The following is a 26,780-nucleotide window of genomic DNA, read 5'->3' on the forward strand; positions in this document are numbered from 1 at the left end:
CACTATCTATGGAGCACTCTCAAAGGAAGTCATGGATGGCCTTAGCTATACTGATAAATGTCTGCTTGTAGGCACGAAGCGATTCGCAATAATGAAGTAGGTCTTAAACGAACCTGAAAGCAGCAAACAGAATGATACAGTGTAATTTCTGCTGATACAGCAAAAACATTCTGACCATTTTACTACGGTGGTTTAGATCAGCCATTGCACGCAGCAAATCTTTTTTTCTTTTTTTCATCTGTCAAGCCAGCCAAGTGCATGCAAGCAATAAAAAGATAATAGAGGAAGAAACAAGAATGTGGCTGGACTGAATGATGGATCCTAATGGGATCAATATAAAGTAGCGAAATTGGGTTTGCATGCTCATAATATAAGTACCTTGTCATCTTTATAAAACAATGAATGGTTAGAAATTCCAGGCGGAATAAATAAAGTCACCTTTGAAGTCGCAAGCATAAGGATTACTCTAATCCATGTACTAATCATGGTTCCCATGGGATCGCAATGGGCGTGGATCCCGAGTTCTCTCTAGTAATCTTTCTAGGAAACTGTCTTTCAGATGTAACTGAACGAAATCGATGCGTTTAAGGGATCTCCCTGTGTCTTCCCTCCGGTGTTTTAGTGGATGCGCTGGAAGTGTGTGCCCACAGATATTTTGCGATATCATGAAAAGTAAGAATGCCTTGCACCGATATTTATACTGCATGCACACACACACACATAAAGAAAGGTGGAGTTACTCGAATCAACCCGACACGTTAATGTCATGATTACTTACCTGGCCATATCTCCGGTGGTTCTCCCCTTCACCGTGGTCATACATCACTAAGTTCTTTGCTTTGTATACCTGTAACGCAGCCGGGATCAGACATGTCTCTCTTTTCTTCAATGTACACATGGTTTAGAAGTGGTGATTAGAAGCGAGCCGAAGTAAAGCCTCCAATTTTTGTCACAAGTTTAACGCCTAAGCATCATTCTGCCAAACCTTCAGCCAATCAGTCAAGTCAATGTTACAATTTTTTTTTCAGTGCACAAAGGTAGTTTGAGGTAAGATGAATTATGCTGGAGAGAAATCATTTCACTTCGCATTATTTTGTACGACCGAGAGGTGCAAATTGAAGAACAAATGATTGATAAGTGAAACAATCAAGCGTCTTGTAATCAATGCAGCGAAATGCGACGCCATGGAGTTCACAAGGTGGGGATTGAGGGTAAGCTTAGAGAGAATGGAGCGCAGTGTCTCCACGTATAATGAATACCAGAAAATGCCACTGAGAGGCCTGTGTTCTCTTTTTGGTCTGCACTTTTACTACTTGAGGCTTTTCCATATTCTTCTGTTTAGCAATATTTCACCAGGTTAAACGATACGGGGCTCGCCTGGTCTTTTGCATCTAGGTTTCCCTACTTGTTAAAGTCCACGTGTTTTGTTTTTCTTTAATTGTTAGTGTTCATTCCTTGAAATGAAAAGTGATCCCATTGTCTCATATATTGTCCCATTGTCTCATTGTAAAGGAAGAAGTGCACGGTTGGGCACGTGCGCTTAAGCTCATGAACATGATTTGTGCCAAGAAAGCCTGTCCAAGCTTTACCACATGCTTTAAAGGAAGCCCACTGCACCATCAATAAACCGGCTGCTTTTAACTACAACAAAATATTAAATACAAATGTTAGTGTCATCATTTTATCAGTCGACTGTTTCGATTGGTTGCATCTACATACGGATTAAGTTAAGTGTGCGTAATTAACGAAGCGACGTTAATACGCTATCTAATAACTGAACTTACGTGGCTAAAGCAAATGAGTAGTATGAAGCCTGTGCCCTAGATTACCTTGCCGAACGAAGGAATTTCGATTAAGCTGCCTTCTGTAAAGTTATCCAAAAAACATTTTGAAATTAAACGCTCTCTAAAAGCGTAACTGAGGCAGAAAAAGCACGTCTGTAATGCCAACCTGACCGCACTTAGGGTTTTGGGATATTTTCATCAAAGGTGTGGCTCCGTGAGCATGTTCCTCGTGACCAGTCCGCTTTCCATTTTTATCGAAGTTGTTTGAGCAGCTTCGCTGTTCATGCTCGGCGTAAAATCGACCGCGCATCACAAAACTCCCCGACGCCCACCCACAGAGACACATGCGCGCGGCCGGTCTCGCCGCCGCGCCGAGATCTGCGCATGCGCAGTGCAGAGAGGTTACGAATGCGCATGAACATGACCTTGAAAACGATATGAAAGCGCGCGGCATGTGGTCGGCGGGGCGCGGTCAGTTAACGCCATGGGGCGGCCTAGGAAAGTTCGTGCTGCCGAAGAAGAGGCTGCTGAAGAAAAGGCTAGGCTTGCTGCGATGCGGGAGAAACAACTGCAACGACGGGCCGATCCGGCCTGCTTGGCCAGAGAGGCGGAGGCCAAGAGGTGGCGATTGCGCGAAGACCCAGCATAGGGCAGTCGAGAGAGAGCCAGGATCGCTGCGAAGCATGGACGATTACGCCAAGACCCTGCAGTGCGGGAGGCCGAGTACGAGCGACGCCGAGCTCCCGCTTCAACCGGGGGTGCGAACGCTCGGTTTCAACGTGAGTTGCTCTCGCTTGAGTTTGGACACTCCTGCCGAGTGTGCCATCCAGTCTGGTTTAACTCGAACCTATCGACGTTTAGCACGGTTCGGTCTGTCGAGAAATGTGCACAAGCCATGTGTGGACTGCAAGACGTCTTCCCGGAGGTCAGCGACCACAACGAGATACGGCCGTGTACGACCTGTTGAGAAACGGTTTTAAGTCAGGAGGCGCCACAGTTCAACGTGACAAACGGCTCCAGCTATCCGCCCAAGCCAGCGGGTCTACCGCGTTTAAATGTGGTGGCCCTAATCGACCAGCTTCGCTGTTCCATGCCTCGCGTGACCGAGTGCCAGCTTGCCCGTTTTTTTCGAAGGCAAGCAGTTTAACGTTTTAATGTTAATATAGCTATAAACGTGTGCCACCGAAAGTTTGCTTGGGGCCAGAAGCGATGAATGACGCAATGATGGTGCAGGTTTGGCGTGTCGCTGGCATCAAGACAACGCGCTGTCGCCGAGGCAAGGAAAAATATATGGGGTTTTACGTGCCAAAAGCACTTTCTGATTATGAGGCACGCCGTAGTGGGGGACTCCGGAAATTTTGACCACCTGGGGTTGTTTAACATGCACCTAAATCTAAGTACACGGGTGTTTTCGCATTTCGCCCCCATCGAAATGCGGCCGCCGTGGCCAGGATTCGATCCCGCGACCTCGTGCTCAGCAGCCTAACACCGTAGCCACTGAGCAACCACGACGGGTCGAGGCAAGGAAGATAACACAGGGGAAGAGCTAGGTAGCTGCTCACGGAGCCGTGCCGATGCCGACGGTGCCGTCGTGATGAAATCTCGGGCAGCGATATTGACGACACGCGCGCTTTCTTTTCCCGCGTTGACTTCGCTTTCAGAAAGATATAATACTATGAATGCAGTGTCATTCGTTCTGGTCACGCAGGTTTAAATATGGGTTTGAAGAAACTCTATATCCCATTCGTCCACGAGAGTAGGTGAAAGCAGGTATCCAGAAGCGCCTTCGCCTGCTCAGACACACACGTACGCGCACGGACATATAAACAAACGAACACACAGAGAGACACATGTCCGCCCGCACACACATTTACATGTGCCCACGCGTGCACATGTGGACAAAAATATACGAACGCACACGCAAACGTGCGTATGCTCGCACGAGCATACACGCACTCATGCGCACGCACTTTCAAATAAGGCGACAAAAACATGCACGTTGCGCAAGCGCACACGCACGCACGCCCAAGGCTAACACACGCATATACACTCTCTCCTTCCCTGCTGCCTCACAAGGATATGCACGTGCAAACAGACTGAAGGACACTCGCTCTGCAATCACCGTTCAGACTACAGCTATAATAAAGCACTTTCTGGTTTAAATTTGGCGCTTCTTCAAGTCTGTGTGCCGTCTACCGAGAAGGTGCAAAACCCTTTGTGCCTGTCGTGTGACATAACCGCCCATCCCTGACCTAAACACAGCTTCAACACACCGCCATTGTTCTGACTAAGTGGAATAAATGTATACGATGTCAGAAGGGACTACGCTCTCTGCTCACTCAGTTGAAGCTTTGATACTTGGCGTACATACTGAAATACAGTTTTCTAGGATTTGGCCCATCCAATTACCCACGTGCATTGTCGTGAAGTTCCACAGTATGGCAAACATGCAATCTCCTGAATTCCTGAGTATGTCCATTCTACAAGGCACGGTAGTTCTTTTCTTTATTTCTTTAACGTAGTACGAAGACATGCACATGCTTATTGTTATGTTGTCCAAGGAATCAAATCTGATTATAGAATTGATGACGTAATAAATCAGTAACACATTGGTTACTTTTGGGAAGGAAAAATAGAAAATATATTTGAAGAGCACCACTGAAAAACCAAAACCAAATCTTGAGTCTTGTGTTGCTGCCATCTAATGAGAGAATGTGGAACTAAGTCCTATGTCGACTAAAAAAAAATATCACGGTACTAAACCGCTGCCAGCGTGACGCGGGAGGATAGGTGCGCCTCGTTAAACCACTCGGCCATCGCTTGCTACATTACCGGAACGATACGTTTGGGTTTATCAAGATACCATGTCAATTTCCACGAGTATGTTTCAAAAATTGCTTTTGGGAACAGCGGTACGCTATGCGCAGAGAGTCGCGAAAGGCATCAATGAAAAGCCGAGTCCCCGGACTACATACGGCGTAGCGTATATTACGATAGCAGCCATAGTTTTATCACAGCTGCCGTTTTCGTCTAGAAAATCAAATAAAATTTGCGTAGTTTCCATAGGCTTCCATTGCTGAATGTTTAACCGCTCTGGGAACAAAATTCTAGCTTTCCACAGCGTGATCACTACCTTTGTCTTGCGCGGATTCTCTTGTAGAACATGTCCGTCACCTGTCTTTTTCAATGATCGATCGCGAAAAACCTGCTTGTTTCATGGGAACGCGCTAGCTTCGTGCCACGGCCACTAGGGGCGCTAGTTGGTACGTGTCCAGAAAAGCTGAACATGGGCTTTTCTTAGGGATCTGTTACCCTTGTGGCGTAAGAGCCGGCTGCATCCTAGCCTTGCAAATCACTTTATCTCTGCACAACACCAAACCATTCGCAGCTCCGGATAGGTTTACTGTCCTAGACATCTGATCGTTTCCTTCCAACATATTATGGAACATCTGCTCCACATGCCTTAGGCAATGAGCCCCGCTCAACTTCTCTCTATTAGACTTCACAAAAATATCCTCTAGCCGTCTTTCTGTAATTGTTATTGCGATTTCACCTAACGTAGCTATCTGTGTTGCAAAAAAATGCTTATAAAGACTACTACTACTTTTCTGCCTATTTTCTCTCGTTGTTGTATTAGCAGGAATGTCACATCAGGTAGTGCTTCTCGGTTCTCAGAACTAAGGAAAGCTTACCGCTGGTGTCCTCTCAAACAAGAATTGTTTGCTCTGTGATCACTAAGAAACAGGTTATATGCCTCAATATTTAGCTTCACTTTTACTTTGCATTGCTATGAGCGGCTGCATTGCCCCCTGCTTCCTGACGGAAGGGTAAAATGCCCCAATCCGATTGCACAAATGAACAAACTGCTCCGACAGAAATTGATGCGCCTTGAAACGGCAGGTGTAGTTTCGCTCTTCGAGAAAATACATCTTGCAAAAGTAAGCTATTGACACGCATAATTTAAAGCAACCCCTTTGTTTTGCAAAAACATCGATCTCTAGATTAACGATGTGCCCGTTATGGAACTACAGGTGGTTAAAATTAGAGCGGAGAACATCATTGCAGCGTACTTTATAACCATTCGCTTTCGGTTGTCAGACGCAGCTAACTAGACGTTTTATAATATATAATGCTCTCTCAGGGTGGCTCCTGATCAGAAGTGGTCATCTGCTTTCAACTGCTGAAAGAATGTGTAATGACTGAGGAGGTGTGCGTGTACCTGCACCAGAAGCACAAGAATGCACGAGAAGGTTTTCTTCCCTGCATGGCAATATTAATGCGGAACAGTGAAAAACCCCTACAAATGGAGAAAACAAATTCACGATACGAAAATGCATTTCTTTCACAAATCTCAAACGAGGGTGGATAGGCAGTGCTCAGTACAATGAAATTTCGGACAATCGGTTCATTTCTCCTAGTCAGCCACTACGTGGAGCAGCTCGCTATCTTCGTCACCTCCTAAGCTAAGACTGGAGTATAAAGCCTGCCGTGATGACAGTGACTCCGATTGGCTCAGATATTTCAAATTTTCGTACCGCAATAAATCAGCACGTAAAAATTAAAAAAAAACGAATGCGAACAAAATACAGTGGAGCAACTGATTATGGTGTATGCATTTTACTTTGACCAGACGCACATTGCATCCCCTCTGTTCATATAACGCTTTGCACACCCGCCAGTTTGTCGCATACCGTTTGTTTGGTTCTCCGTGAGTTTAAGCAAAAATAAACTGTTGATTACCTGACTCTAAGCTTCATTTACGAAAACTCTCATGACCTTAAATAAAAGAAGTGCAGTGTTGAGCAAGTTCACAAGCAGAGTGAGCTTACTGCATAGTACGAGAGGGTGGGTATCGACAATCCTTAAAAATGACTTGTTCGCGCTTCAGCAATTTTACTGTGCAGGCGAATTGGGCCTTTTGCTTAAAATACCTGAGTGTGCAAGCAAATAGCGATGACACAGTGCCTTAAACAGTGCATACTAGATGTATGTGGTCGCTAGTGGCAAAGATTCCCTTCTCCAGGCATGTGGTCATATGCTCATCGAGAAAGCATAACAATGAATTTGAAGACACAACAGAAGTAGGAGTAATAAAGCCCTCCCGCCGTAAAACAATGAATCTGGCACCGAAAGAGGTGTGTGATGAGGCGAGAAGAGCTCAAGCATATTCTATTTTGGAAACACGTGATACGGACGCAGCGACCGTCAGAGCACATAGAGCAGAAAACTGTTACCACGTCGGCGATATACCATGTCCCCTTCCCCCAGCGTAGGGTAGCCAACCGCGACCTGTCCTGGTTAACCTCCCTGCCTTTCATTTATCGCTTCTTTTTCTCTCCCTCTGTGCCGAACACTCAGCTCATTTCATTCGTATTGCTGTTTTTCATCGGCATGTAGCCAACGTAACTGGGTTTCTCGCCACTACAACTAAATCGCACCTGGTCTAATACAAACTACCCGGTAAATAGAGAATGCCTGAAAAAGAAAAACGTCATGCCATAGTTTTCAGCTTTGAGCCTTACTCACAGGTGGGAGACGAGCTTCCAGCTTCAGGTCTTCCGTCGTAACAAACGAATGCAGACACGATGCAGCAAAAGCTAACATACACGTCGAAAGCGCGCGAAAAGCCTGCATGTTTACTGCTGTATCTGGGAGGGCGCAGTGGTGAACCGCATAAAACGAGCCCAGAATCGCGTGAAGATTATAGCAAACTTAGCCCTTAGGTGCGTTTCAGTCTCGTTTTGGCGCCGCTATTTAACAGAATTCCACTCTTCGACATCTATGCGACCGTAAAGAAACGCCAACTCCATACTCTATGAGTCTATTGGGCTGCGCCATGATGAGATGCGAAATTTGCGATGAGGCCACTGTATGCGATGCGCCTGTATGTGTGTGTCTAGTGCGTACTATTCTGCTGGAGTCGGGTGCGGCGGCATGATGGGGTATTTTCATCTGGATGTGTTAACAGCACCATACGTTGTCATACAAGTAAAATCTTTCGGAAACCATCCCGGTGTTGCGTTAGCTCCGCACGTGTCGCTTGCGGGTGTCGTTGCGCAACATATGTGAATTGGTTGAGGCTGATTCCAATCACGTCGAGTGTAATCGAATGAGCCACCACTCTTCTCCGCATACATATTGAGACCGGACGCGGGCATTGTTCAAGCACTGCTGGAATGCACGAAGGTTCCCATACCAACCCGTCTTCATTGGTCGTGCTATAGGCAACAGCATAGGTGCGGACTCCTCCGCGATTGCTTGAAGCAATTCATGTGCCATAGAAGGGCTTTGATAAAACGATGCGCTTGTTCAAACGCAAGCAACGGCGAGATATCTTGAAGTTTACTGCAAGGTCGATCCAAATAGGTCGCGAAGCTTCGGGTGAAAAGCGGTTCAGAACAAATTGTCACCGACATCAGCGAGGTTGGTTATGGGAGGATCGATTTAAGCGCGACTATGTTTGGAGGGAACAAGCATTGGGAAAGAAAAAAAAGCGTCCTTTTAATTAAAGCCAGACACAGATGCTTTCTACGAAATAAAATTCTTAATCAATTTCTAATATGCGTGATGAGTAGAGAAAACACAACTCCAATTTATTTTCTCATTAATAATGAATACCTTTTTTTCAGCGTCTATAGTAAGACAGGGTTGAAGAGAGCGCTTCGGCGCAGGGTTGAAGTCGCTGTCGCTTGCAAAGCAATGCAGCTCGTGAAGTGTGCAGAGAGGCGCGTTCGTAAAGTTCGCCTGTTATAATACGCTTACCTCACACGTTGTGCCGTTTTGCTTGTCGACGTTTGTCTGAATTTGGTGGCGCGGGTAGCTTCATATTCTCTCAGCCTGTTCACTCAAAAGTAGGGAGTTGCGACTGCCAGATAATTCCTTACTTTACTTGTTTTCGTGTGGCTACGCACGCCAACGGCCTTGACGTCCGACGATAGAACCAGCACTCTGCACCTAAAGCTTTTGTCGGCCTCCAAGGAAAGTATGTTCTGTTCAGGGGTGTGATTTCGACACCCGTACGACTGTCCTTTTCTTGAAGCGATTTCCGTCCTGAAAGCTCCAAACGCTTATCAAGTCGAACGGCGGGACATTTGAATATACAGCTCTAATGGCGGGACACCAAATCAAATTTCGCGCCTTTGAGAAAAAGATGACGTCATTTGTGTTTTTTTAGCGGATATGGCGTCACATTGTTTTTTCTTCTGCCGGAAGGGTTGCCATTTCACACAGCTGGCGCTAAGCCCAATGAATCGCCGACGAAACGTCATGTTTCGAACGTATGGGCTTCTATGGAAGCTTTGTTACCAGGCGCATTTACCTTGTCTATTATCCGTTCAGCTCGGGCACCATGTTGTGATGGCTAGAATGAGAAGTTGTCAGAGGCATGGCGCGTTTCCACTGGCGAAGCTGGCTCGTTTTTGCACTTACGCCGCAAGGGGAAAACCCGGCGCTGTGGCTCACAGCGTGGTGTGCGGCGGCGCATGAGTTCATTTCAGTGTGTTTGCGTTTGTTTGGGCAGCAAAAAAAAAAAAAGAAAAAAATCTGCAGTGATTAAACTTGCGCCCCATTTTCATCTTATATGAAGTTGCTGTCATGTTAAGCTCTTTTAGAACTCCGGAAAACGTTTGGATAACGGCTGTAAGACGCACAGGGCTGAAAATGGAACCAGTTATTTTCCACAAAGTGAGTAATTAACTTCGTCTCAATTCACACGGATCACGCATAAAACGCGCCCCGTTCTCTTGAAATTTTAATATTGTGATACGCTCCGTTCTTTCAGGACATTGGGGAAGCTTCCTGCGTGGTTCGTATTAAACTTGCACTTGTATTAATGTTCTTGTATTACCACTTGTGTTAATAATCTGCAGGCTAGGCAGTAGCTTAGCTTCACACTCTGTAATTTCGGTACATGTTACCCACATTATGGCACTCAGTCCCTCGAAACAAAGAACTGCTGGCAACTTCCACGTTCTAGAACGTTCCAGCACTCGACGCAAGAGGTCGGCTCGTGAGAGTTGATGACCGCGCCGCCCCTGGACTAAAGTCTCAGTGCGGTTCGTTGACACTTCGCGCCTAATCACGAAAATCGTGGCGTCTTCGTCAGTCGGGAGGGTGGCGGCTAAATCAACTCGGTGAAGCGGAGCAAGAACTACGAGTCGACGGTGGTTTAAGAATACGCGCGTTAGTCCTACGGGGCAGCGGGCCGAGTATTGTCCGGCGCACTTCATCCCTTGCAAGCGCTGCCATTCCCTGTTTGTATCATCATCATCATCATCATCATCATCATCATCATCATCATCAGCCTGGTTACGCCCACTGCAGGGCAAAGGCCTCTCCCATACTTCTCCAACAACCCCGGTCATGTACTAATTGTGGCCATGACGTCCCTGCAAACTTCTTAATCTCATCCGCCCACCTAACTTTCTGCCGCCCCTTGCTACGCTTCCCTTCCCTTGGGATCCAGTCCGTAACCCTTAATGACCATCGGTTATCTTCCCTCCTCATTACATGTCCTGCCCATGCCCATTTATTTTTCTTGATTTCAACTAAGATGTCATTAACTCGCGTTTGTTCCCTCACCCAATCTGCTCTTTTCTTATCCCTTAACGTTAAACCTATCATTCTTCTTTCCATAGCTCGTTGCGTCGTCCTCAATTTAAGTAGAACCCTTTTCGTAAGCCTCCAGGTTTCTGCCCCGTAGGTGAGTACAGGTAAGACACAGCTATTATATACTTTTCTCTTGAGGGATAAGCCTGTTTGTATGATCTCGTTGAATGATCTCGCTGTTTGAGGACGCCGCGGAAGCCCGTAGATAACGTTTTACGGCCTTTTCCAGTTGCATTCACAGCATTGCTGTAAAAATAAAGATAAGAGAGAACAGTACGCATGAATGTTCGAGTAGCAGCTTTGGCAGTCTGCTCCCACGCACCGAGGCCGACACCTGCACACCGCGTCAGGCCCTGCGATTTGCGCAGCCAACAGCCAGCCCCCAATGCGTGCAGCACCTCCATATTCTACCCAGCCTAACCGCGATATGTCATGCGCACAGCTGCTCAGCCGGGAGGACAATGCACTTGCGCACAACGCTGATGCCAGCAGCGGTATACCATGCCCGGGGTCATGCAGCCGGCGAGCCTACCGAAATCAACGTGGCGCGGCTTCGCTGGTTTCGCAGCCAAACGCACAAGCGCGACCCTGGGCGCATGTACCGTCCATAGCGTAAGAGCACGGCGATGGTGGCGGCCTCTAGTGTTGGCATAATTGCTAACTCGAGTAAAACGGTTTCGAGAAAGCGTGGCAGGCATTCTCAGCTGCTATTTTCGTAAATAATAAGTGAAAGACAGCAAACCAGTGGGACCCTAAAGAATCACGGCGAAATTTCCAGCCCGGGTGTTTCCTTGCAGCTGTTAAGTATTTCGGCTTCTGAAATTATGGTACTTACGTTAATATGCTTCCAGCATGTGACTCGCTCATTGCACACCTCACCCGCATATAACGCTTTTGAACATTTCAGGATTTTTTTTACAAATGCTGTAATTCATCCGCACAGATTTTGCTTAATGAGCACTCTGGTCGTATTGTTTTGATGTTGACTCAATGCGATTTTGGTGGCAGTAGCAGATATTCCGGTGCAGCTCACAGCATTTCCCGCTGCTTGTAATCACGCAATCTGGAGTCCTGGGGTGCGCAAATCATTGCGAAAGCCGCAGTTAACCAATGCCTATCGAGCTTTGTGTACACATCACTTATAACGCCCCACAGAATTTCAACAAATATACAGAAGCTGCTTTATTTAGTTGACGGTGGACAAGCAACTGTGTAATAATGTGTGTGTAATAACATTATGTCGATGACAAATGATGGGTGCTATGAGCAAGAAAAAGTTATCATGCCAGTTGTGAGCGATGAGTGTTAGGTACTGGTGAAAGACCTACTTCCAGCTTCAGGTCTCCTATCGAAGCAAACGTATGCGCACATGACGCAACTAAAGTTAACATGCACGTCAAAAGCCAATGGAAACCACTGAAGTTAACTATTGAATCATGGTGGCCGCAGCGGTGACCCGCACTAAGCGCACCCGGAAGCATGTGCACGAGTTAAATATTTGCTCGTGTGTCTGCTTCAGGTTTACATTGGCAGCGACATCGGCCAAGACCAGGGTCCAAAATTTCTGGCTTCCGTTAGGGCACGGTTGTCCGTCTCGTCGAGTGTTCGATGATGTAGGAGTACGCACATGTACGCCCGAATTACTTTAAAACTGATTGTGAGCTCTTTAAAAGAAACGGGACTGGTCGAAATCGATAGAAGTGTGAAAGCGTGCTTTGTTTCTTATTTTTATTTTATCTTTTTTCTGACCTTTACGGCCTTTATCCCATACCCCCGTGCAGAGTAGCCAAGCGGACCTTTAAACTTGAACTCACTGCCTTTCGCTTCAATTGTTTCCCCTCTATCTCTCTTTGGCACCTATAATTCACAGAACACACCACTACAATTTTCATGTGTCCGTAAAGAAAGGCTAAATTGTTACACCATGAATCTCTCTGGCTGCGGCATGAACCGATACAATATTTGTGGAGCGCCAACTGTATGCAATGCTAGTGCGTGTATGCCCCGTTGTATATGACTTTTTTAGAGCGGGGCTGGAAACCCAGCACCAGCTCTAGAAACCGATAAGGAAACCTGTTCGACACGTGTGATCAGAACTATAGTCCACCATTTCTTGTTGATCTTTTGCATCATTTCCGCCAGTGAAATTGTATTGCCGACGTGTTTGTCGCTGAGTGTTAAAACAAAAACAGCCATTACAAACAAACCAGCGCACCTTGCACAGGTGTTCACGCCGGCTGAGTTGGCAGTTGAAAATAAGGTCGAATAAGTTAGTGACACCTTGAAAAGGGCTAGCTGCTTGATAATATGATTTCAGGTTTAACGCCGCAATAATTTGCTGACTTTGATGATTTTGCTGCTGTATATGTGACTGGTGTACGCATTCCCACACTGGGAAAGGTATAAAATGGCTGATGAACGTCAAGTCAACTTGCGGTCGGTATCCAGCGCTCGTCTGTAGTTATTATTTTGTTGTGTCTGTTGTATTCGCGACGGTCTAACCTCATCTGTAGTCAAGTTAGTGTTCAGTGAATGCGCATGAAGGGGGGCTCAGTATCTTTAACCATTTCAGCGAAAATCATGAGCTTGCCCAGAACATTCACGTGGCTCTTTGTGGTCGTAAGCCAGGCAACGGACATTCTTCCTGCCGTTAGCGAAGACTTAGAGTTGGAAGCTCGACTAACACCGGTGAGAACCTTTCAACGCCTATACTTGCCGTCCTGTTTAGGGCGGAAATGCGTTCTCTCAAAAGCGATAGCCCACGTCTTGTAATGTGGCAGCCTAGGCAACAAATTTCCATGAAAACAATAAAGGAATGTCTAGATATACGCATGTGTGGTGCATGTAACTCACTTCGTTGGGACACGCTCCGATTTCATTTTGCACCGGTCATGGTTGCCCAATGCCTTTGGTGTTGTGCTGCTGAGTTCGAGGTAACTTGTTCGAATCCTACTGTGGTAGCCGCATTTTAATGGGCAGAAATGCAGAAACGCTGGCGTACTCGATGGGTGCCTGAAAGAAGCCCAGGTGGCCAAAATAATTCGGAGTATCCCAATAAGGCGTGCCTCACATTCACATCGTGATTTTGGCCTACTGAACCACCTATTTATCTTAAGTTTATATTTTGGTTTGCTTATTATTACGAAATATAAATGAAACAGCTTAAAGAATGCGCGGCATGCGTGCCTTGTATCAATGCTCTTTGGTATGGTTCTTGCCCCTTGTAGCCCTGGTATCCCTGTGGTATGCAATTTCCAGTTGTATATTGCTGGCTGTGCCTGCATCTTCTCTTTGAGTCTACTTCAATTTCCACTGCATTGACTCCACCGAGTTCTGCCCGGCTAATTCAGGGACGTTGAGGGTAACCTAAGTATTACCAAAATGTGCGGGAAGATGAGCATTGGGGCATGTGTATTTGTTGTCGCTTAACCGTCCATGGCAGTTGACCAAAATTAATTCTTGGCTGGTTTGTTTCACGTGATTAGGGGAGAGACATCCCATGGTTTAGCTGCCTAGGGTTATATTAACGCCGTTACCAAAAGGCATCACGGGACGTTATCGAGGCAAACAACCTAATGGACATAATGGTGACACGTTAATGAAAACGTCGCCACGTTTGGGAAGAATATTTGCCCAGCTATCGAAATAACACCCAGCCTTTGGTCCCTTTCCCCAGTTCGTCGTTTTTCGTCTGTGCCTGGAAAACTTACGATCTCTTAGAATAAAGGAATATATAAGCAGTCAGGCCAAACCCTGTAAGCGTAACAAGACACAACAGGAACGGATGGCATAACAGAGGAAGACAAGGAGTGTTGATTGCTCTTGTCCTTGCTGAAGTTGGCAGCACTTGTACTACCCAATCGCGACTTATGAAGTTCGTTAAGGTTTGCGACCCGTACCATTGCCTTTAATAACAGAAGGGAACCAGGTGACGCAAACGTATACTAATGACAAGGATTGATATCAACCGCAGTGCAGAATATACTGGTATAAGGCATAATGAGCCTGCACATAACAGGTCTAATTGAGTGTTTTGGCAAACGTGTTCCTCCTGATGTGGTCTTATTGATTTGAATTCGGGGATTGTTCGTGCCAAAACCACGATTTAGTTATGAGGCACGCTGTAATGAGGGACTCCGGAATTATTTTCACCACGACGGTATGTTTAACATGGCCCCAATGCACGGGACTCGAGAGTATTTGTATTTCCCCTTCGTCGAAATGCGGCTGCCGTGGCCTAGATTGGATTTCGCCACCTCGTGCTTCGCAGCGCAACACCACAGCCGTTAATACACCGAGGCGGGTGCTAAAGTGTTCTTAAAGAAATAGTGATTAATAAAGCTAATCAAGCGAGTAATTTTGAAATCCCAGATGTTCTATGCGCAAACGTCTTAGCGCACTGCTATAAATAAAATCTCTTCATTCTCACTTGCACCACACCGCAGTGCGAGTTAGTAGAATATCAAGGCTACCCCTGCGAGACGACCTATGCAACAACAGAGGATGGCTACATACTCCAAGTGGACAGGGTGCCATACGGTATCCATGAAAACGTCTCCAAACCAGACCGAGGAAACGGGACATCAATACGCCACCCCGTGCTGTTAGTGCCTGCTGTCTTCACCGCATCGGACCTTTACTTCCTCAACTTTCCCTGGCAGAGCCCAGGCAAGTGACGGCTTGCTTATATTGCGTGAGTCACGCTGAAGTGCCGGATTTTGTCCGTAGGCACAGGTACGAGGCGACATGGGAAGTAAATAGGACTTTATTTAGGCAAACTTGCGCCCGTAAGAGAACTTCTGAAAAGCACTGTTCGGCGCATAGAGAAAGCATACTAGCATAGCGAAAGAAACAAAGGGGACGCTCGGCGAAAACTGGCAACTAGAAACACGTCATGCCTCGTGTTAATCCCATCCGTTAGTTGACGCGAGCATCGGAAAAAAAGGAATGTGAAATTAACTCGCACAGAACGTTTTATTTTTATTCTTTATCGATTTAACTAAAACGTTTTGCGTGTAAATGAAATCATGCTTAGCGACTTATTTTTCTTGCCTTACCTAGCAACAAGCTAGTGGCACGTCAGCCGCGCCATATGCATGCGTCATACGCCAGACATGCCACCGAAACCAGCGAGGCCGGCTTCGCATGTGAAGTTCGCCTGTTCGGTGACCCGTCCCTTTTGGATGTGCCCTGTTGGTTGGACTCCCGGCGTTTTCTTGCGTCCCCTTTTGCATTTCGACGCGACACCACGGGACCTATTGGAATACGGCAAGGTGAGAAATTTCATTTGACAGTCTGCGACACATCTCAAGCAAATTTAGGCTTGCTGCGCAAAACCGAACCTAGTGACGCCGTTAGCGAAAGACAGCTCGGCCGGCTTGGTGCAGTTAATTTGAGTGAATGCCTCGTACTGCAGGGGCATTTGCTACGCTTTCTATGAGCCCCAACATTATGGTAGTTTATTTCGGTCGTTCTTGGGCACGCTCGCCTCACCCGGCTTTCGACGCAGTTAACCAAAACCAGCTCGGCGTTGTGACGCAGTTTCGTGTGCACTGAATCCTAATGGGACAAGTTTTGGCGCTTTCTCTGGCCCCCAACGTTATTGCAACTAATTTTGTTACTTTTTAGGGTACTTAGTTAGGGAAGAGTAGGTCGACCGTGTGACGCAGTTAGTTGCACGTGAACTGAAGTTTAGTGGGTGAAGCTCGTGACGCTTTCTCTGACCCCAGCAATATTGTAATTTATTTTTTATAATAAAAGGCTGAAATGCTAAAACTTTGTCAAAGCTAATTGCCCTTGTACGTAATCTCGGGCGTTCCCCGCTTTCGCAAGTGTCTCCTCCTCAAGCAGTTTATAACAGAATGACACATGCTTGTAATTTACGTTTTTAAACAGATGGCCACCTGAAGAAGTTCGTACGGCCACTACTGTTGTGTACTGTGGTGCGCAAACAACGGAAGAACGCGAAAGAAGCTCAGAACCTGCTTTTTTCGCATCCCATGAGACAGCAGGTTTGTTTTGTTACGAGTTATCAGCTCATTGTTCCTCCTGATTTAATGAAAATACCTAGCTATCTAGAGCACTTCCACACGATTATAACCTTTATTGAGTCAAAGCAATCCGGTGACAGGCATAACGAATCATTTTGGGAGTCTGAAAAGTGGTGTGTATTTTCATGTTGCAGCAAATCCACTTTTTTGTGTATGAGCAGTATAACCCTTGCGCATGTCAGTTACATGTGCTTCTATTTATTGACAATTTTTAATAAAAAATTTGCTATATGAAATATCGTATGATTCCGAGCCAAAGATGGTGCAGCTCACCACATCTGTTCGGTAATTACAAGAACAGTGTACAATTCGTGTCATTCAGAATAATCTACCAGTTCCTAAATGCCTGATGAATCATGCATGCAAACAATCACGTTGGGCTGTCATGAAACATTTAATGCTCACTGTTTGAGCGATATGACGAGCTGTTTTAAAACATGTGCGCAGGTCGACGGCATGGGTGACACACACCCGAAGGGCCGACCTTATGGAAAAGCCAGTCAACGTGTTGTGCACATCGCACAGGATTTGCAGCGACAATTTTACTGCACAAGATTTCATGGACGCAGGGCGGACGTGGCTCACTAAGAGGGCCGTGCCAACAGGCAATTCAGGCACACAAATGGAAAGTTTCAGCACTATCTTCATGAGCCTTCGCACTGTACATGCGCGGTAATTGCAAGGTCAAAGTGCAATCTTTACGCAATGCTATACCTAACTGGCATTGCTGATGACATTGTCGTACCCTCGAAAAGTACAAAATGTTTGAGGGCGATTCTTCTTGTGACGCAATTTCTTTCATATGTATTTTTCTATGAATCAATCCATACGTGAAAATATCGTCTGATTGAGAGGAACTGGGGCACAATTTCTCACGCTACTTCTCGTATCACTAATTGACGGAGCTTTAATAAATGCTTTTCTGCAGAAGCATGACCTTTGTAAATGCATAGGGCGATTTCTGTACAACGAAATCTATAAACACATGGCCTAACATCTAGAAAGCTACGCAATGTGTACTTCATTTGAAGAACATGGTGGTAAGTGTTGATGTTTTGGATTTGGTTGTCTTGCGCTACGAGTTAGCAAATATTTGCCAACGCGCCATCTACCGTTGCTTTGTACAGTCACCTATATATATGCAGTGTGAGGGAAGTACCGCAAAATTGTGCCAGGCGTGTTCTCGTTAGCATTGTAGCTCGGGGAATGCATGTGACGCATAAGATTCTGCGCAAAATGCTTCCACTGCAGCATATTACCTGTAGGATCATCTTGTCTGCCAGCGGGGTTAATTAATTTGTACTTTATGTTTGGGTAGGTGACGTGTCCGGCGTCTCCACCAAGCGCCAGCAGCTTTATTGATTAAGCCGCAAGCTCAGTAGGAGAATTTCCTGGTAAGTGTTTGGTTCAAGTAATGCTAGCAAATAGATTTGTAGAGTAGCTGACTAGAGGAATGTACTTCAGGCCGACTTCTCTGCTTTTCCTATCATTAAACATTCCTCTTTCTCTCTCTGTAAGATAGTGGCTGTTATTATTTGGTTCGTTGCGCTAATAGGAAGTTTGAAGAATAGTCAAATCAATCATTATATTGTTTGATTTTCTTACTATTTACTCAAGCACCTTCATGAGTTAATATGTACGGCTTAGACATGAAGGAATTTTCATATAGTGTTAATTGTTTTCATGGTGTCTCTATTTAGGAACACTGTCTGTGAATCATAATGATCGTATGTGTTTAAATGTAAGTGTTTTGCAACCTCTTATTGAACTCTTCAGTATGAGGTAACCATTAAATTAGTATTGTATTAAGTACTTGTACAGTGGCTTTATTAATGCATGTATAATGTTTGTCTGTTACAGTTGCTTGCTACACTGCAGCAAAGGGCTCTCCGTCAGAGAAATTTAGGAGGACCATCGTACGACTCGAGTCTATGGTAGCAAGCTGCCGGCGGACTGTCACACGGTTGCGGAAGAACCAGCGCAAGCTACCACCATATATTGAAAGAAACTAGGCATTACCCGTTCATATGTGACACAGGTGGTTTTTAGGCTTCTGTGTACAAACATGCGGTTGCAGCACAGGAGCAAAGGCAAACGCTTTCCTGTTTGGCTTAAGAAGCTTGCTTTGCATTTGAATATTGGCGGACCACGAGCATACCGTTCTTTGGTACCAATTTTCTCTCTGTCTACACAGCGGTCTCTGAGGCGGTGGTTCAGTAACATTAAGATCTCACCATTCGTGATTGCTGGAATTATACCGCGTATTTCAGCTAGCACTCAGGCATAGAATGCTCGCGATCGAGTGTGCACCCTAATTTTTGATGAAACAGCCTTAAAAAATAACTTGTCTTATGATGTGTGTCAGGATATTGTTCATGGATTTGATGGCATGAAATGATGATGATGATGGCATGAAATGGTCATTAACGATCATGGTCAAATAGTCAACCAGTCGTGTTTACAGTAGGACACACATTGATATCGGCAAGCGCTATGGACAACTTACTCAACTCAATTATCAGGCGAATTAAAGCCGTCAAAATTATTGTCAAGGCAGTAATTTGTGATCAAGGTACGTATAATGTAAGCCTAGCTCACCAATTAAACATTATAATGCATATGTTCTGGGCGAGCGAATCTGTTTCATTTTTCATGCGCCTCATTTGGTTCTCTCAACAAGATCTCTCAACAAAATATCAGTTTTTGTTTTACTTCTTAACTCGTCTACTGCAACAGGATGCCCTCGCAAATATGCTTGGGCATATGGGGCAAAAACAAGGGTGCAACGCGAACACAAATGCAGCGCAATTTATTTCTGGTTTGAAACATATTTGAAACATATGAACTCAACGCAACGGGTTAATCGAATGCTTCTCCAAGGCACTATCAACGCTACGCGTTCAAACGAGTTGGAAAAGGTCCTGCGCAAAGAAACAGATACCGACCGAAATAAGCGCATGTGGCATTATGATGAATGGGGAAGGGGATTACCCTGGTAATGATGTGTCACGATGAATGAAAATGTTACAGTTCGCCTAAAACCACAAGAGGCTTCGGTGATCGGAAGCGTAGCATGTGAATAAAAACATCGGGGCTGAAACGATCGCAGATGATTCTCAAAGTGATATGATAGCCTTCTTTTTTAAGCTTCTGGATATGCCGAAACCATCCGTGAATTACGATACAGCATAGACAGAATGTAGAGATCAGCAAACACAAGAAAGGGAGATCTCAATAAGAATCACGGCACCACAATCGCCATGGCAATGAAGTTGCCATAGCGATTCATCAAAAGACCCGATCGACGCGGATGTTTCGCTTGTGTTTGGGACGCAATCGCTTGATGCATTTAAGGGTGCATACCCGTCGTGTCTCCTTGGCACATTCATTCTGGGGGATCGGACAAGAATGGGCACATACCAATGTCACATGCGTAGTGTCGAAGTTGTCTGCTTGGACACATATTCAATGGCACATACAGAGTGGCCCAAGTTGTCCACTATGTCATGCAGCATCCAGCGGCATGATTACCATTGGCGCACATACCCAGTGGCAATGTCAACTCGGAGAGGCAGCAGCCACCACATACCTAGTGGCACACGCTGGTCGACAACTTGCATCACTGCATATGCGTGACTGTTTATTGTGGCGTAACGTCCAACCAGACGAAATAACCAGAGTACCTAAAGAAGGTTTTGGCGTTAAAACGCGAAGCATATCAGGGGATGCATAGCGTAGCAATTATTTCTTTAGCATCCTTAGGGCAATTCACGCATCTTTCGGGACCTGTGTATGTATGACTGTCTGTGCTTCGTTCTTCGCATCTGACTGCCCTACACACTATTTTTCTCGCTGGGTAGTTCGTGGTGTAATGCGTTGCGCATCGGACCACTGAGCTGAAGTAACAGCATTCGTGTGCAGATTTCGGACCAACTTGGGTCACTCATGATGTGACAATGTGCATGTCTGTGCAGCTCTTCAACGAACCTCTTTATCGTCTATAGAATTTGTGAGACGTGCAGACAGTGCGAAATTTGTTTGCGCGATATTTTTTTGTGTGGACAAGATAGATTACTCTTGCGTGTATTGTGTCTACAGCGCACATCGCGCATACAGCGTATTGGACAAAGTGTACATAGTAGCTCATTGTACCATAACATTATCACCAGACACCTACATTTCCCTGTATTTCCCACTTGCCTTTTCCCCAGTGAGGAGTAGCAAGCTACAAACACGCTCTCCAGACCTACCTCTCCTCCTTTCTCTTCATTAACATCAACTGCTCTTTCACGCCGACATCGGACACTTTAAGATGTGGAACTGGATAGGTATCGCTGTTGGAATAAACACTGTGACACCGACTTGGATTCGCTGTGTATGTGCCACTCGGTCTGGGCTAGTCTTCAGTCAACCTTTTTGATCAAAAATAAAAAAGAGGTAGAAGGAAATCTTCATCACCATTAATAAAATTTTCCAATAATTGTCTTTGGTGCCAGCTTTGGTATCTAGATATGTGTCATTATGAATATACCGCTCTACAATGACGAAAAAGATCCATCAGTTTTCTTTCCGATGCTGAGCAGAATTGAACCCGCTTCACAACGGTACCTCAAGGACAGCAACTCGACGCATTAGCAGGGTGTGCCAGAAATGCTCTGGGTAGGCGCATCCTTCAACTGAACGCCTTTTCCTTCAACGCCTTAGCGAGCTGCGCTAGGAGTGTGCTGGGAATGTGCTCCTCTTCAATAAAACTCTGGCTATCTAGAGTCACTGAGTATATGTGACAGAGTGTGCAGCAAGTGACGGAACGATTCTCAACGTTCACAGGCTCGGACGTGCCACGGTATTCGTCTCGCAGGCTAAGCGCGGGCTTTCGGGTGGTGCCATTACATAGCGCATCGTATCCAGAAGGCAACGCGATAGATGATCCAAGACCTCGCATCGCGTGATTCTGAGCACGTACGCGAGGGTGCGCCATGTATCTTGGAGTCCACGCGGAGATCTCGCGATAGCTGCGATAAATGGCGCCGAGTGTTCTTAAAAAAGCCGCAAAAGAAGGACTTCAGCTGCAGTAGACACCTCATACGTAAGTCGTTTCGAGAGCGACATCACGTTGTGCCGCTGCAATGATTCAATGCTAACGCATTACCGCTGACAAGCATCGTAAAACGGCTTCTGCGGCAATTTGTTTTACATTCTTGTGTTATTCCGGCCTGCTGATGACAAACTTACGTGCGCGCCTACGCGATTGTGGGTGGTGATCCGCAACGTTGTTCAAACAGCCCAATAAAACGTTCGCCTCGTTTCTACGAGGTCATTTTTATTTGCTTTCTAAGTAATTAACATCGCCTACTTTGAGAGGTTTTCCTTATACAATTCGATGAAAAGAGGCGCGAAGCCTACAGAAGGGCCGAGAGTTTCGGTAGAGCCGCAATAGCGTGATGAAAATAAATAACCGCGTTACTACAGTGGTGCGCGCTCTTCTATTTGTCCACTTGTTGCTTAGCTTGCGATGGCTGGTCAAAAATCGCGGCGGCATACAACGGGGAGTTAGAACTGCTGCTAAGACTTGTCATATGTGCTGAAAAGGTGTTGGCAGAGTGGCGTCGGATACGTGCCGACAAGAATCAATAACATCACAGAGCCACGCGAAATGTCGTGTTATACGCAAATAAATTTATTCTCACCGGCAGCTATGCGCAGCCGAAACCAGAATGACCAGCGGGCCGGCATGTTCTATTCCTGTGGGAATGTGGCCGACTCCGGCTCTTCCAAAATAATTTCGGTTATGACCGCCATAATAATGCATCATTAGCGCATCCCTTAATTTTTATGTGGTGATCGAGTTCTCACGGTTTTGGGACGTCGTGTGACAGACGGGTGAATATGGCTTTGGTTAAAAGAATTCCTACCACTAGCGGAATGCTAATGGTGACTTCTGTGTAGAATAGTGAAAAGCTTCTTTCTTTTGTTCGGAATAACCTTACAAAATCAGGGTATACACGTCATTTTGGAACAGGGAGTTTTGCCCGTTTCGTAATGTCACGTGATAGACAGGCGAGGTTGGCGGGGACCGCAAATATTTTGCCATTTGGAGAAGACTCTAGGCAGAAAATAATTATAAACACATTCCAACAGCTTTGCGTTATAGTGGCCAAGGCATCAAAGTAGACAACATCGCTTTTCTTAACAAAATGGGCTAGCCGGTAATCTAGCAGACGTAAGAGCTAGAAATATCAGCCGACAACACGAAGCACAGACGCGTGAACTGAGTTCGGCGGAATCAAATATCGTGATAGGCAAAGTTGTGATTTAAGAATACACACTGTTTTTTCAGCCTCGAGGATTTCCATATGAGAAGCCGTACGTTCAGGCCGCTGTCAGGCAAGCGAAATCTTTTCGATATCGGTAAACATCTTACATATTAAGAATTTCTCCATGTATCGCTTCCTTATTTTGTGCTAGGGTAGGAGCCTTTTTTTTTGTCACACGCCCGCGCATTCGCATTCATAATAACCATACGTTCTAACCACGCCATACATTACCATACACTAGTAGTCCTGGATTTTTCATCTTCACGCGTCCTTCTCGCTGCCAGAGGATCAGGAAATTCGTGGCATCACAGTAAAACGGCCGCGGGCATATGATTCGCAGAACCAGCCCTCTCGAAATGCAATGGGCATTAGATTCAAGAAATGCTCCGTGCAACAGGCATTTGCTAGGTAGCTTTTACGATAGGTTGCACTGCCAATTGCTTACGAAGTGCTTTCATTTAATCACGCGTATCTCCTCCGCATGTTCAAGCATTCCAACCTTTCTTCTATAAAGGCATAAAAACTTAGCCAGTGCTCAGGCTGGTACATATAAGAACTATTTTAGCACAGTGATTCGTTCAATGTTTAAGCTGCTATGACCCACCTAATTATTACTATAGCGCCTGGTATATGATTCAATTAATCTGGGCAAAGGCCACTGCTGAAGCAAAAGCTTATTCTTTCGTTCGCATTCGCAGGATTCTTGTTCGCCGACAATGGCTTTGACGTCTGGTCCATGAACACGAGAGAGGCCAAGACGTACACAAGTCATATCACGCTGTCCCAACAGGATCCGGAGTTCTGGAAATTTAGGTAGGACGCAATTATTGTATTTCCCCTTGATCGCGTAAATAAGTCCGTGAAGTTGTTTTTTTCTGTCGGGACACCCTGTTTGCTATAAGGTTTGCCTTGCCAACGCCAACACATTTCAGGTCCTGTCAGTTACACTTTTACCTACGGAAGCAAAATTTGCCTCAATGTTTGTGAAGTTTTTGATGCAGGTCGTACGTCTGATGTCTCTTCTGTGTAACATGTGCCTCCGAAATTTCTAGTAAACAATGTAACCTGCGATATTAACTGATGAATATTGCTCGCCTATGAACTTGTTCGAAGCCTTTTGTGCGTCATTTGTCTAAATAAGGGGAAATAAAGAACACTTTAGCGCATTCTCACAGACAACAGACTTCGTTTGCGAAGTTTCCGCTATATGGCACCGAAATACCGTTCGAAAGCAAAAAAGACTGCACCAAAGCGGATACAACAACCTGCACTATACACGGGAAAATTCGCCAACATACACTTTAGGTGGCGATTAATCTAAATGTGCACCAATATCAGCTGCATGGTGGGCAAGAAAGACAGCTATGTGCTATCACAAGTCCTTCTAGACAGAGCTTTATAAAAACCGTTAATTACTTATTGTTTATTGTGTGAGATAATTTTAAATGATATTTCTATGCTAGTGCTGCGTCTATACACTTTAAAGCCCTGCGAAAGCGCTCACAATTTTTTCCTGCACGAAACGCCCCCAACTTTTTAAGCAATGCAGTACATTACACGCAACACTCGGTCACAAGACACTTGTGCGGACAAGAAACATTGTGTTAACATTAAGTTTTTAACCTTAAGTTTTTAACAACATCATTAACATTTAACAGTAAGTTTTTAACATTAAGTCTTTAACAACAACAAATATTGTGTTATTAAGGGGGCTCAATCCGCAGGCTGCAAAGAATGATGGCTGAATAACCGCTTGCTTTTTATGTTTGCATGTCATGCCTTTTATGGTCATGTCCAATAAATCTGCATGCCTCGGCTCTCTGCATTCCGATGCGTGCAGTGAAGTGATGGCAGTATTTATGAATAATGGATGTAATTTGGAACAGCATAACATTTGCGAAAAGTTAAAGCAAGTTTACAAGTTCATCCCTAACAACCATTGAAATACAGGGCCTTCATACACAAGAGCATAGAAGTTATCAAGGCTTCGTACCTTTTATACTCGTCAGTGCGATTCTTGTCGATAAAGCAGCGGCAGGACGACATAATGATATGATCACACGCAGTTTTGACGAAATGGGGCGCTACGACGTGGCTACTTGCATCGACCACGTTCTAAACGCCACCGGTGCTACCAAGCTAACGATAGTGGCGTTTTCCCAAGGAGTCCTTGCAAACCTCGTTCTTCATTCAGTCAGGCCAGAATACAGCGAAAAGGTAGGATATTGTTTTCTGTTCGCATCTTATTATTATCAGCAACACATTTTGCTGCATGGTTATGTGGACAGATACGTACTGTGTGGCACATTGGTGTAACTCTGTAGGTTGTCAGGCTCTGTCGCACGATTCAGGGAATTTAGACAGATCCGATAGTTGAGGAAGCATTTTTAGTGGCTGCGAGGTTAAAGATTGACTGGTAGCTTGTAGTGGGCTAAGCAACACTGAGGCTATTGAAGGCGCTGTTATGGAAGGGCACCGAATGAATTGCGAGCGCCTGAGATTATTTAACGAGCACACAAACAACGGTACGTGCATTTCACTTCTGCCGATATGCGGATGCCGCGGCCGGGATTTAAACCCACGACCTCGCGCTCAGCATTAGAACGCCAGTGCAACTACGTCATCGTGGTGACGTCGGCTTCGTACTCGTTTTGCCCGAGCATCATGCTCACGCGTGAATTACCAGAGAGACACCTGGAGACGTTTTGCTGGAACATTTTCAGAGCTGGGGGACATTTTGGTGAGGACTCGTGGTTCTAACTTTAATTTGCCTAGGTACTTTGGAGAACGGCGAGCTTTGCTCCCGCGTAAGCGATGCTTAAATTTGGGTACAAACAATCTGTGTGATAGCGGTGGTCGGCGATGGGAGGAGCACATACTTGCCACATGTGCATAGGACTCCGTGTGTGCGACGTGGAATCATGAACAACGATCTGGTGAGGCGGATGTATCCGTCAAAGCATATTAAAGGTAACAGGTCTCAGGCATCGACACTCACTCTTGCAAGTCGGGGCATACCCTAGCGCTGCACTCTTACACCGGATCTATCCCGAAATTCAAGTCCAACACTTGCGCGCTTTGCTCAGACTTTGTCAACCTATAACACACGTTGTGCCGGTGCCCCACGTTATGGGGCGATGGAGACGTTACCGGTTCCAAGTGGGAGTCTGCCGTACGTAGTCCCTATTTTGTAGCCCAACAATAGGCACTCCAACGGGCCCGCGACATGGCGTCTAGGCTTTTCGGTCCCGACGTGGGAGCGGCCCGCTACGTGCTAGTGCATATTCCAATGCTCCTCAATAATTTTTTCCATTCCATTCCAATAAAACAAGTTTGCAGCGACAACGTGTCATTATTTGCCGGTGGTCGCTAAAGTGGCATCTCCCTAACCCCTCTTGCCCGCCCCTAATCCCCCTTTCCACCCGCCGTGGTTGCTCAGTGGCTATGGTGTTAAGCTGCTGAGCACGAGGTCGCGGGATCGCATCCCGGCCATGGCGGCCGCACTTCAATGGGGGCGAAATGCGAAAACACCGGTGTACTTAGATTTAGGTGCACGTTAAAGAACCCTAGGTAGTCAAAATTTCCGGAGTCCTCCACTACGGCGTGCCTCATAATCAGAAAGTGGTTTTGGCACGCAAAGCCCCATAATTTTTTTTGTCCCCTTTCTCCCCAGCTCTCCGCCGTGCTGGGTCGCTTCGCTCACTTTGGGAGGAGCCCTTCATTTCAAGCGTCGTGGTGAACCATCGGTAAAGAACAACGACTGCGGAAGTCTAAGGGGGAAATGATATAATAATAGAGATTACAAAAAAGAAAAAAAAGAGCTTGCTGCACATACAATTCGAACTACGGAGCTCCCGATCACACGCGCAGTAGTGTGGCCGCTAGACCATGAAACGCATATTTCTGTTTTTATTGACAATGTAAACAAGGTCTTACAGTGACACAAACATGCGTACAAAAAAAAAACTCTAGCTGGGCCTCAGATTTTTACAGGTTTTCTAAAATTTCTTCGACTCATTGGTGCC

General features: G+C 45.7%; 1 protein-coding gene across 1 annotated transcript in view; it reads left to right on the forward strand.

Moving 5' to 3' along the window:
- The first annotated feature begins 2,112 nt into the window (after positions 1 to 2,112).
- Positions 2,113 to 26,780, forward strand: part of LOC139050598 (lipase member N-like) — a 90,386-nt gene continuing 65,718 nt past the window's right edge. Inside the window, exons 1-5 of the mRNA XM_070527166.1 lie at positions 2,113 to 2,563; positions 12,964 to 13,079; positions 14,837 to 15,059; positions 23,454 to 23,568; positions 24,822 to 24,972. Coding sequence (XP_070383267.1) covers positions 12,972 to 13,079; positions 14,837 to 15,059; positions 23,454 to 23,568; positions 24,822 to 24,972 — 597 coding nt within the window. The 5' untranslated portion in view covers positions 2,113 to 2,563; positions 12,964 to 12,971. The remainder of the gene's footprint in view (positions 2,564 to 12,963; positions 13,080 to 14,836; positions 15,060 to 23,453; positions 23,569 to 24,821; positions 24,973 to 26,780) is intronic.

This window comes from Dermacentor albipictus, chromosome 10, assembly GCF_038994185.2.
Source record: "Dermacentor albipictus isolate Rhodes 1998 colony chromosome 10, USDA_Dalb.pri_finalv2, whole genome shotgun sequence".
Taxonomy (NCBI): Eukaryota; Metazoa; Arthropoda; class Arachnida; order Ixodida; family Ixodidae; genus Dermacentor; species Dermacentor albipictus.